General features: G+C 37.7%; 1 protein-coding gene across 1 annotated transcript in view; it reads right to left on the bottom strand.

The window, feature by feature from the left end:
- HMCN1 (hemicentin 1) overlaps window positions 1–13,705 on the bottom strand; it is a 546,435-nt gene that overhangs the window by 118,341 nt on the left and 414,389 nt on the right. The window contains exons 64-68 of the mRNA XM_055582953.1: window positions 11,020–11,179; window positions 7,996–8,120; window positions 7,601–7,784; window positions 6,663–6,760; window positions 2,924–3,202 (exon numbers count right to left, since the gene is read on the bottom strand). Of these exons, the coding sequence (XP_055438928.1) occupies window positions 2,924–3,202; window positions 6,663–6,760; window positions 7,601–7,784; window positions 7,996–8,120; window positions 11,020–11,179 (846 nt within the window). The remainder of the gene's footprint in view (window positions 1–2,923; window positions 3,203–6,662; window positions 6,761–7,600; window positions 7,785–7,995; window positions 8,121–11,019; window positions 11,180–13,705) is intronic.

Here is a 13,705-nt window from a genome sequence, read left to right as displayed (position 1 = left end):
AACCATAAATTTGACTATACAGAACTCTGTTGGCAAAGTGATGTCTCTGCATTTTAATATTCTGTCTAGGGTTAATATTCTGTCTAGGGCTTCCCAGGTGGCACCATTGGTAAAGAACCACCTGCCATTATAGGAGACGTAAGAGATGTGGGTTCAACCCTTGGGTTGGGAAAATCCCCTGGAGGATGACATGGCAATAAACTCCTGTATTCTTGCCTAGAGAGTCCCAGGGACAGAGGAGCCTGGTGGACTACTGTCCATTGGGTTGCAAAGAGTTGTACATGACTGAGTGACTCAGCATGCTAGGTCTGTCATAGCTTCCCTTCCAAGGAGCAAGTTTCTTTTAATTTCATGGCTGCAATCACCATCCACAGTGATTCTGGAGCCCAAGGTTGGGGGCGGAATTTGTCACTGCTTCCACTTTTTCCTCTTTTGTTTGCCACGAAGTGATGGGACCCAATGCCTTGAATCTTAGTTTTTTTTTTAATGCTTTGTTTCAAGCCAGGTTTTTCACTCTCCTGTTTTACCCTCATCAGAGGCTCTTTAGTTCCTCTTCATTTTCAACCATTAGAGTGGTATCATCTGCATATCTGAGGTTGTTGATATTTCTCCTAGCAGTATTGATTCCAGCTTGTGATTCACCAGCCTGGCATTTGGCATGATGTACTCTGCATACTCTTGCCTGGAAAATCCCATGGATGGAGGAGCGTTGTAGACAGTCCATGGGGTTGCAAAGAGTCAGACACGACTGAGTGACTTCACTTTCACTCTGCATAGAAGTTAAATTAACAGGGCGACAATGAACAGCCTCGTCATACTCCTTTACCAATTTTGACCAGTCAGTTGTTCCATGCGAGGTTCTAACTGTTGCTTCTTAGCCTGCATTTGGGTTTCTTAGGAGACAGGTACGGTGGTCTGGTATTCTCATCTCTTGAAGAATTTTTCACAGTTTGTTGTGATCCACACAGTCAAAGGGTTTCATGTGGTCAATGAAGCAGAAGCAAATGTTTTTCCGGAATTCCCTTGCTTTCTTCTGATCCAACTAATGTTAACAATTTATCTCTGGTTTTTCTATCTTTTCTAAATCCAGCTTAAACATCTGGAAGCTCTTAGTTCACATACTGCTAAAGCCTAGCTTGAAGGATTTTGAGCATAAACTTTGCTATCTTGTGAAATGAGTGCAATTGTATGGTAGTTTTAACATTCTTTGGCAATGCCCTTTTTTGGGATTGGAATGAAAACAAACCTTTTCCAGTCCTGTGGCCACTGCTGAGTTTTCCAAATCTGCTTACATATTGAGTGTAGCACTTTAATAGCATCATCTTTAAAGTGATCTTTAGGATTTTAGGATTTTAACTAGCTCACCTGGAATTTCATCACCTCCAGTAGCTTTGTAGTAATGCTTCCTGAGGGTCACTTGACTTCATACTCCAGGATGTCTGGCTCTAGGTAATTGACCACACCATCATGGTTATTGGGGTTATTAAGACCTTTCTTGTATGGGTCTTCTGTATATTCCTACCACTTCTTCTTAATCTCATCTGCTTCTGTTAGGTCCTTACCATTTCTGTCTTTTATTAAGCCCATCCTTGCATGAAATGTTCCCTTGATATCTCCAATTTTGTTAAAGAGTTCTTTGTACTGTTCATTTAAGAAGGCCTTCTTATCCTTCCTTGCTATTCTCTGGAACTCTGCATTCAGTTGGATATATACATCTTTTCATTTCTCCCTTGCCTTTCACCTGTCTTCTTTTCCTCAACTATTTGTAAAGCCTCCTCAGACAACCACTCTGCATTCTTGTATTTTTTGCCTTTGGGCTGGTTTTGGTCACTGCCTCCTGTACAATGTTATGAACTTCTGCCCATAGTTCTTCAGGCACTCTATCTACCAGATCAATCCCTTGAATCTTTGTCACCTCCACTGTATAATCATAAGGGATTTGATTTAGGCCATACCTGAGTGGCCTAATGGTTTTTCTCTACTTTCTTCAATTTAAGCCCGTATTTGGCAATAGGAGCTCATGATCTGACCCACAGTCCAAGTACTGCATTTTGGACTCTTTTGTTGACTATGAGAGCTATTCCATTTCTTCAAAGGGATTTTTGCCCACAGTAGTAGATATATTGGTCATCTGAATTAAATTCACCCATTCCAGTCCATCTTATTTCACTGATCCCTAAGATGTTGATGTTTACTCTTGCCATCTCCTGCTTGACCACATCCAATTTACATTGATTCATAGACCTAACATTCCAGGTTCCTATGCAATATTGTTCTTTACAGCATCAGACCTTACTTTTACCACCAGACATGTACACATCTGAGCACTGTTTCTGCTTTGGCCCAGCCACTTCATTCTTTCTGGAGCTATTAGTAACTGCCCTCTGCTCTTTGCCAGTAGCATACTGGGCACCTTCTTCTTGGGGGCGGCTCATCTTTCGGTGTCATATCTTTTTGCTTTCCATACTATTTGTTGTGTTCTAACGGCAAGAATAATGGAGTGGGTTGTCATTTCTACCTCCAGTGGACCATGTTTTGTCAAAACTCTTCGCTATGACCCATCTACCTTGGGTGGCCCTGCAAGGCATGGCTCATAACTTCATTGAGTTATGCAAGCCCCTTCACCATGAAAAGGCTGTTACCCATGAAGGAGGATTTTAATTCTTGGAAAAAGTTAAAAAACTACTTATCTACTGTGTATGACTTGGTCAGTGAATGATGTTTTATAAATAGTAGGGCTCATCCTTTTATACAGAGAAGAAACAATAATATGCTTCAGATAAAAGTAAATGTAGGTGAATTATAGAACAGAAATATGAAGTACAATGAAATTTTTAAAAATTTTGTCCCATAGCCAGTGATTCTAAAAATTACACTTACTCATTGTCTTTATTATGACATATTTCCCAATTATTTTACTCACCCAAGACCTTCAGGATAAAGTGTTTGCTGACTTCTCCTGCTTCATTTGAGGCAATGCAGGTGTACCGTCCCGAATCTTCAGTTTCTGCTTTGATGAGCTGAAGGACCATTCCTTGAGAGCTGATTGACAGATGGGCATCTAGCCCCAGAGGCCGACCATCTCTAAGCCAGGACATCCTGGGAGCTGGGGTTCCATCAGTAAAACATGTCATGGAGGTGGAACTACCCTTGACAATTGTGATTTCCTCTGTCCCCATCCCATTGTCCAGACTTGGTGGTACTACACAGAAAACAAAATTATATATCTATTATTATTTTATATCAATTTAGATTAAAAATTTAAATAGTTCTCTTATCTATAGTGTTTCTGTGATCTATAAAATTATAGAATTTAAAATAGCATATAATTAATTAATGACTTTACTATAAAAATATGTGTTATAGGCTAATTACTAACTTTGCAAAATATTAATAATAAGCTCTCAGGACTGTTTCCTTGTTGAACATACAAAACTAAATGTGGTTTAAATTTGGTCATTTTTTTTTTTAACATTTTAGACTTTCACCTTTAATTTATTATAATATATTCCAGATATTATATCCTCTTCCAACAACACAAGAGAAGACTCTACACATGGACATCACCAGATGGTCAATATTGAATGCAGATTGACTATATTCTTTGCAGCCAAAGATGGAGAAGCTCTACACAGTCAGCAAACACAAGACCAGGAGCTGACTGTGGCTCAGATCACAAACTCCTTATTGCCAAATTCAGACTTAAATTGAAGAAAGTAGGGAAAACCACTAGACCATTCAGGTATGACCTAAATCAAATCCCTTACAATTATACAGTGGAAGTGACAAACAGATTCAAGGGATTAGGTCTGATAGAGAGAGTGCCTGAAGAACTATGGATGGAGGTTCATGATACTGTACAGGAGACAGGGATCAAGACCATCCCCAACATAAAGAAATGCAAAAAGGCAAAATAGTTGTCTGAGGAGGCCTAACATATAGCTGAGAAAAGAAGAGAAATGCAAAGGAGAAAAGGAAAGATATATCCATGTGAACAGAGTTCCAAAGAAGAGCAAGGAGAAATAAGAAAGCCTTCCTAAGTGATCAATGCAAAGAAACAGAGGAAAACAATAAAATGGGAAAGACTACAGATCTCTTCAAGAAAATTAGAGATACAAGGGAACATTTCATACAAAGATGGGATCGATAAAGGACAGAAACGGTATGGACCTAACAGAAGCAGAAGATATTAAGAGGTGGCAAGAATACACAGAAAAACTGTACAAAAAAGATCTTCATGACCCAGGTAACCACGAAGGTGTGATCACTCACCAAGAGCCAGACATCCTGGAATGCAAAGTCAAGTGGGTCTTAGAAAGCATCACTATGAACAAAGCTAATGGAGATGATGGAATTCCAGTTGAGCTATTTCAAATCCTAAAAGATAATGCTGTGAAAGTGCTGCACTCAATGTGCCAGCAAATTAGGGAAACTCAGCAGTGGCCACAGGACTGGAAAAGGTCAGTTTTTATTCCAATCCCAAAGAAAGGCAATGCCAAAGAATGCTCAAACTACCAAACAACTGGACTCATCTCACACTTGAGTAAAATACTGCTCAAAATACTCCAAGGCAGGCTTCTACTGTACATGAACCATGAACTTCCAGATGTTCAAGCTGGTTTTAGAAAAGACAGAGGAACCAGAGATCAAATTGTCAACATCCGCTGGATCACTGAAAAAGCAAGATAGTTCCAGAAAAACATCTATTTCTGCTTTATTGACTATGCTAAAGCCTTTGACTGTGTGGATCACCACAAACTGGAAAATTCTGAAAGAGATGGGAATACCAGACCATCTGACCTCTCTCTTGAGAAATCTGTATGCAGGTCAGGAAGCAACAGTTAGAACCAGACATGGAATGGCAGACTGGTTCCAAATAGGAAAAGGAGAACGTCAAGTCTGTATATTGTCACCCTGCTTATTTAACTTATATGCAGAGTACATCATGAGAAACGCTGCGCTGGATGAAGCACAATCTGGAATCAAGATTACCAGGAGAAATATCAGTAACCACAGATACGCAGGTGACACCACCCTTATGGCAGAAAGTGAAGAGGAACTAAAAAGCCTCTGGACTCTGTGAGAGAGGGAGAGGGTGGGAAGATTTGGAGAATGGCATTGAAACATGTAAAATATCATGTATGAAATGAGTTGCCAGTCCAGGTTCGATGCACGATACTGGATGCTTGGGGCTGGTGCACTGGGATGACCCAGAGGGATGGAATGGGGAGGGAGGAGGGAGGAGGGTTCAGGATGGGGAACACATGTATACCTGTGGCGGATTCATTTTGATATTTGGCAAAACTAATACAATTATGTAAAGTTTAAAAATAAAATAAAATAAAAAAAAAAAGAAAAAAAAAAAGCATCTTGATGAAAGTGAAAGAGGAGTGAAAAAGTTGGCTTAAAACTCAACATTCAGAAAACTAAGATTATGGCATTTGATCCCACCACTTCATGGCGAATAGATGGGGAAACAGTGAAAACAGTAACAGACTTTATTTTGGGGGGCTCCAAGATATCTGCAGATGGTGACTGTAGCCATGAAATTAAAAGACCCTTGCTCCTTGGATGAAAAATTATGACCAACCTAGATGGCATATTAAAAAGCAGAGACATTACTTTGCCAACAAAGGTCCGTCTAGTCAAAGCTATGGTTTTTCCAGTATCATGTATGGATGTGAGAGTTGGACTATAAAGAAAGTTGAGTGCCGAAGAATTGATGCTTTTGAACTGTGGTGTTGGAGAAGACTCTTGAGAGTCCCTTGGACTGCAAGGAGATCAAACCCATACATCCTAAAGGACATTAGTCCTGAATATTCATTGGAAGTACTGATGCCTAAGCTGAAATTCCAATACGTTGGCCACCTGATGCGAAGAACTGACTCATTAGAAAAGACCCTGATGCTGGGAAATATTGAAAGCGGGAGAAGAAGGGGACGACAGAGGATGAGATGGTTGGATGACATCACCAACTCAATGGACATGAGTTTGAATAAACTCCGGGAGCTGGTGCTGGATAGGGAGGCTGGGCATGCTGCAGTCCATGGGGTCGCAAAGATTCAGACACGACTGAGTGACTGAACTGAACTGATATTATTCTAGAAGTATACTTCAACTACTTTGTGTGAAATAAACAAAATAACAAGTTCCAGAGTCAATTTTATATAATCCAACATAAATCATTTTAGCCAATTGTAAATAGTTACTTAACTCTTCTGAGATGTTCTTAGGGATTTTGAAGTCTCTGGTCTAGCAAATCTTGAGAAATGGAATGTTTTGAGTTCTATCTCTGTCTAACATTACAGACAGATATTTAGTATACACACAAATATCCATTCGTATTTCAAATACTCTCAGATGATAACACATCAGAAAACAGTCTTCACTGTCTTTTTGTATGAAAAGACTGTTCTTGTGTCTGGATTGAAATGCTATTTAAAAAAATTGACATTTCATTTAATGCTAAATTCCAGGTTACAAAAGTATTTTGACAGACAGTATGCTTCAATATATATGTACCCCCTGGGAAGTAAGGCATTCTGCCCTAGTTAGTAAGATCCTATTTTACCAATCTTTCCTGCTATGTCAATATTTAAATTAAGCCTGTTGCTTAATACTGGGCACACAGTAAAGTACTAGGGACGTTTCTGGTAACATACCCAAAACTTGAAGGCTGTAATGTTTATTATCCACCCCAGCTCTGTTGGATGCCACACAAGTGTACACAGCGACATCGGATGCCTGAGCTCTCACAATCCTGAAAAACAGTTTGACCCAACACTTCATAATTTCATCCCACTTCATAATCTGATATTTGATCCACATATACAAATAAAAATACTTGTGATAATACAAAGATCATAGAAGGCGATTTATTTGGAGAAATTTTAGTTATAAAGATTATAACCATCCATCGCAAAACATAGACGCCGCCAGTGAAATTTATTTGACAAAGCTGATTAGGCACTAAGAGTAAGCCACTGAAAATGTAACACAATGTGAGAGGTGAATATTTTTCAAATACATATTAATAGAGAATGGTGAAAATCACATAATTATAGTAAGCATCTTCCCATTATTTTGCCAAAGTTTTAGCTAAAATAGCAGCTCTTGAAAAAATATATATGATAGATATGTCTGTGAAAGACCTATTGTATAGAAATTTACTAAAACATGAACATTTAAATAATAATAAAGCATTTCAAATTTATATTTGCCATTCTCCCTCTTCTAAAAAAAAAAACTGAAAGGGAAACAAAAGTAAAAAATGTAGGAAAAGACATTTTTTAAACATTATTTAGATGAAGCTGTTGTTGCTTACTAGCTAAGTTGTGTTCAACTTTCTTGCGACCCCATGGACTGTAGCCCACCAGACTCCTCGGCCCATGGGATTTTCCAGGCAAGAATACTGGAGTGGGTTGCCATTTCTTCCTCCAGGGGATCTTCCCAGCCCAGGGATTGAACCCATGTCTCTTGCATCTCTTGCAGGCAGATTCTTTATCAGGGAGCCAACTTTACCAACTTTACTAGTTTACCAAAGTTAAGGTTTACAATTACAGTAACTCTGTGTAGCAAATCACACACAATAAAAGCTGACCTGATAACTTGTCCTCCAGACAGCAACCGGATATGGGAGGAGAGAGGCAGAGGAAGTCCATTCTTTAGCCAGTTTATCTGTGGTGGAGGCATTCCTGTGGCTCTGCATTCAATATTTATTGAGGTATCCACCAAAGCCATTAATTTCTCTGCTTCTTCTTTATTACCCCTAATTGCAGGTGGAACTATGTCATGCAGAAAATGAGAGAGGAGGGAGTGGGTTTATGACTAGTTCAAATCATTCAACTACATTTACCCATGTTTCTGCTTTGTATCCCAAAAGGAAATAACAAGGACATCAGATTTTAGAACTAAATGCTTCAGACACCTACGGCTTCATTTCATCTGATAGATTCTAAGGTGCATAACCAAAAGAGGATGACATTTCATATTTACCATAGACATTTAAATTAAAAATCCGGTCTTCTTCTCCAGCAGGATTAGTAGCAACACACGTGTACTTCCCCACGTCAGATGGGAGAGCTCTGTAAATGTTTAATGTGCTGCCGTCTGCAGCCACCCTGTAGGAGAGAGTATAACATGCACTGACATGATTTGTATGGAGCTAGCTATTTCTGGAAAATGCACTTGGATTATTATATTGAAAAAAAAGAGTCACGCTAAAATGCATCTTCATCTTGGATATAATGGTTCAAATCTTTTTCATTAAGTACATGGAAATCAGAGCTAGTGAAACTGAAGGTGATTTCAGGTAACCAACCAAACTTCTACAGTAATGGGTGTCATACACCCGCTGGCTCCTTCTGAGGAAAAGGAAATGAACAACACCAGGAATTTTTCTATCCACATCATGGGCAAAGGCATGTTTTTCTCAGAATGTTTTGTCATTACTTATCAATATAAGGTTGGAGTTAAATGAAAATTATAAAAATTTTGGTATAAAAACTGAAGAATGTTTATAATGTTTTAATGAGAAATTAAGGTGGAAAAAATCTAGCTATAAACAACTTAGTATTAGTCTTAATGAGAAAGAGCTGACTCATTTGAAAAGACCCTGATGTTGGGAAAGATTGAGGGCACGAGGAGAAGGGGATGGCAGAGGATGAGATGGTTGGATCGCATCACTGACTCTATGGACATGGGTTTGAGTGGACTCTGGGGGTTGGTGATGGACAGGGAGGCCTGGCGTGCTGCGGTTCACGAGGTCGCAAAGAGTCGGACACGACCCAGCGACTGAACTGAACTGAACTGAAGGAGCAAGATGGAATTATTTATTTAATCAGTGACAACAGCTTAGTATTTATGTAAGGGTGTAGTTTGCAAATTTTTTCCCACAAATTGCTATAGCTTTCTTTTTGAATTACAAAATAGTGAATACTAACAATATGATTACATTATCAATGATATCTAAATTAAGATTATTACATTACTGATTCTATTCACACACCCTTTATTATCAAAACTTCCTATGTTTTATAAAGAGGTTAAATTACTATCTATGGTTATTCTTACAATAGGCATTAGATTCTCCCAGTGTCAAGAGTAAATACTCCATTTCTACTATATCATATTATTAAATATAATTATTGAGAATTACAATTTTATTATCTACGTCTATTTTATTTTTTCTTTTTCAAAACATAAATTTTTAAATTCCATGAGTTTAACCATATGAATAAACAAAAAGCAAGCTGCCATGACTAAAGGAAAACACTAAGTTGGAAAAATTACTTCATTTGACGGATAAATTGGCCCCCTCACAAACTTACATGTGGAGCTGGGAACAAATAATCAAAAAATTGAAAATAAGAATAAATATATATGAGATCTTAATGTAAAAGGAGAAGTAACAGATCCTAAATTCCTAGGTATAAATATTACCTTTTAGAATAACTTAAAGTCCCACCAACTATCTAGTACTTGGTTTGGAACTGGGTTGATATCACAGCTGATTTAATAAAAATAATTAAATATTGGTTAATTTTTGAGGGATGTCCAACCAGAGAAGTGAAATGTAAAATGTACCTCTAAATTAAAACATTATTTGGCAATTCACCTAATCTTGTAAAGGGGACTAATATTTACATTTTAACATAAAACTTCAGGAAAAAAACCATTTATTTTTCCATAAATTGTGTACATTCAATTCATTGATTAGAAAATATACTGCAAACCCTTAAATTTAAAATATTGGTTCAAAGTAATAAAGTTTGCAATACATTTAATTAATGCCTGCTGACGTACATATATATGGAGAAGGCAATGGCAACCCACTCCAGTACTCTTGCCTGGAAAATCCCATGGATGGAGGAGGGGCCTGGTGGGCTGCAGTCCGTGTGGTCGCTAGGAGTCGAACATGACTGAGCGACCTCACTTTATTTTTTCACTTTCATGCATTGGAGAAGGAAATGGCAACCCACTCCAGTGTTCTTGCCTGGAGAATCCCAGGGACGGGGGAGCCTGGTGAGCTGCCGTCTATGGGGTCGCACAGAGTCGGACACGATTGAAGCGACTTAGCAGCAGCAGCAGAGGTATATATAAGGGATTCCCAGGTGGTTCAGTGGTAAAGAATCCACCTGCCAATGTAGGAGACATGGGTTTGATACCTGGGTCAGGAAAATCCCCTAGAGAAAGAAATGGCAACCCACTCCAGTATTCTTGCCTGAAAAATCCAGCGGACAGAGGAGCCTGGCAGGCCTCAGTCTGTGGGGTTGCAAAGAGTCAGACATGACTGAGTGACTAAGCATGCATGCAAGGTATATATAATTCTTCAAGTAATTACAATTACTCTGGTGTGTATATATTATGGGACTTTGTGAAGAAATAATCTAGCAGAGTATAGAATAATGGATTGTCCTTCAAAATACATTTGTTGAAAGTATCAGGAAGCCTGTAACATTTATCATTCCATCTCTATGAGGCTTGTGGCAAGAAGAGTCAACTAAAAATGGGATTTGGACACATTATAAGTGATGAACCAGGTTATGATGATAGTATCTTTTCTCAAAATGAGCCAAGCACTATGGCAAAGCTGGTGGTTTGGTGATTTCAGGACACAAAATCACATCTAAGAGATGACTGATGAATCTTTTGAAGGATGAAATTGATTTGATGAAGAACTAATTATTTTTATGATGTAGACTTTGGTACAAATGTTCTGGAATTAGAGGAATAAAATCTACAACAGCTAACTAACACTTGCAGAAATGAACACGTAAGGAGATTTTATAACACAGAGTTGAAAGATAAAGAACACATGCATACACAAATACTCGTGAATGATTCTCCCAGGAGAATATCTGTGTCCAGCTCTCCAAAACTGTACCTTTTTTCTTTCTGAATATAATGATAGCCAAGTTCCAAAGAGACTGAATTCACTATTATTCACATGAAATTTGAAGCATAAAGCATTGTAGAAGACATTACAATTAATGACATAAAGATTCTTTTTACACATACCGAATTCTTTCTGTTTCACTGTTAACTATGGGCTTTCCATCTTTAAGCCACTGAATAAGTGGGGTGGGAATGCCATTTGCATTGCAGACCAGCTCAACATTTTCCCCAAGAAGGACACTGACTTCACTTGGAATCTCAGCATCAGCAACATTTGGAGGAACTTTGGAGAAATAATTAAGACTTTCATTATCAAGGCATAAGAATGCAAATTCTATGAATACAACAGAATCATAGAACAATATGCCATTTTTATGTCATATTCTTCCTAGATTGTGGTTCAAGATCAAACTCCTGCCATTGTCAGAAATTACTTTAAAAATAAGTATAGGAATCACTTCAATATTCGTGTTACATTGTAAGTTGATATAATTATTTAGTCATAGGGGTTGGTGACAAGTCTACCTCATGGGCACCCTTCTTGGCCAGAGAGAATCACTCCTGATCAAAGCCTCAATAGATAGCTCAGAATTAATACAGTTCAGGAGAATCGGTCTTGTAAAAGTTTAGCATAAGTCTGAGAAAGGTATCTGAATTGAGTATTTCTCTATGATACAGTTTAAATACTATTTATTCTGAACAACAAACAGCTTATTATTCAAGATTCAATCATCTCTATTTCTTTTACTAGCATCTTTCTTCCTCACTTTAATGATTCAATTAGGAAATAATGGATAATAAAAATATTGACAATTCTATTAGAAACACATTTGAATTACTCTTCTTACTAATTACAGTGGTGTGGTTCATATAGTGGAGGCAGTTCACACCAACTTGCAAGAGCCAGATTTGCATATCTTTACAACTCTGTGTTCAGTGCCATCATTTCAAGTGGTAGCTTGAAATGGGCTACTGTGGAAATACTCACACCACAGAAACTGACAAATGACTGGTTTCAAGTCAAGACCGGTTTATTTGCAGAGTCAATTGTTAGACATTTACCAACACACCACTGCATAATCTTTCCAAATCTCATTTCAGTTGTCCAAAAGATAATAATAATTACACTAAATTTATATTTACCAAAGAAGTTGAATCAATAAGAATGCTAATGAGACATCCCATAACAAGTGTCGAATACAGGAAAGCAGGCTCTTGGGTAGCTCAGTGGTAAAGAACCCACTTGCCAATGCAGGAGATGTGGGTTCAGTCCCTGTGTTGGGAAGATTCCCTGAAGGAAAATAATAACCCACTCCAGTATTCTTGCCTGGGAAATCCCACGGACAGAGGAGCCTGGCAGGCTACAGTCCATGGGGTCGCAAAAGAGTCAGATGCAACTTAGCGACTAAAACTACGACGAAGGAATAGCATGGACTAGGCCTCATGTACATATATAGCCTCTATATAGTCTTAAGACACATACAAAATGTCTGGTAAAAACCTTTGATCGTACCACATACTCCCTGACTGGCATCTATTATTATTAATGCATTAAACATAAATTAGGCATGTAATTTCTGACACTGAATCTCTGAATAGCTGTATTTCCTTTTGTGCTTCTAAAATCTTCAGCATTACTAATTGGAAAAACCACTGATACTCATAAACTAATTTTGATTTTTAATTTCAATTTTTAGGTGATGGATTTTAATCTTACTGTGGTGATCATTTTGCAGTATATACATATATAAAATCATTATGTTGTACACGTTACACTTGTATAATGTTGGTGCATGCTCAGTCACTGTGTTGTGTCCAACTTTTTACGACCCCATGGACTGTAGCCCCAAAGGCCCCTCTGTCCATGGGATTTCCCAGGCAAGAATACTGGAGTGGGCTGCCATTTCCTCTTCCTTGTGATAATACAAAGATTATAGAAGGTGATTTATTTTGGGAAATTTTAGCTATAAAGATTATAACCATCCATCCCAGGATTGAACCCACGTCTCCTGCATTGGCAGGTGAATTCTTTACCTCTGAGTAAAGAATGGGAAGCCCTATACAGTGTTACATGTCAATTATATTTCAATAAAACTGGAAAAAATTTTTTATTTTTCTGTGGTTAGTTTCAGCAGAGCACACAGCAAGTAAATAATACATATTCACAATTGCATTGGACAAACTTAGGACAAATTCTTTTTACAATAACTATAATGAAATTGGGAAAAGCAAGCATTTCAACTTGGTTTCAAGTTAGACTTTCATTTCAATTTAAAAATTAGGCTGAAAATAATACCCAGAGGTTTGCTGAAAATCAAAAGGATGCAAGTTCTCCCTGCAGTGCTCAATTCTATGCTGGAACATAACAGATGCTAAGTATTTAATTAAGTTAATTAAGTATTTCTTGGATAAATCAATGCTCTTTATTCTCACCTCCAATTAGATTCATGATTATTTAAATGTACCCATTCCTTGACCAAGTGATTAGGACATATTTAATCGCTTCATGAGATAAATCTTACTTATCTATATAAATAGAAAGAGACTCTATAGGCTTAGTATCAAAATAAGTTATTCTAGCTTTAAGTGAACAAGTAAATACACTAAAGGAAGGTACACATTTCAGGACACATGAAAAAACAGATTTTGAAATTTCTACTGTTCTTCACATTTATGTCCATTTTCATGAAAACACTACCTACTGGTAAATGTAGGACAGAAAATTCACAGTATTTTTTGTTTATCTACAGATATTTTGGGGGCTTCCCAGGTGGCCCAGTGGTCAAGACCTCACCTTACAATGCAGGAA

Source organism: Bubalus kerabau, chromosome 5 (assembly GCF_029407905.1).
Source record: "Bubalus kerabau isolate K-KA32 ecotype Philippines breed swamp buffalo chromosome 5, PCC_UOA_SB_1v2, whole genome shotgun sequence".
NCBI lineage: Eukaryota > Metazoa > Chordata > Mammalia > Artiodactyla > Bovidae > Bubalus > Bubalus kerabau.
The sequence above is the reverse complement of the archived record's forward strand: the minus strand, read 5'-3'. Positions and strand labels throughout refer to the sequence as shown.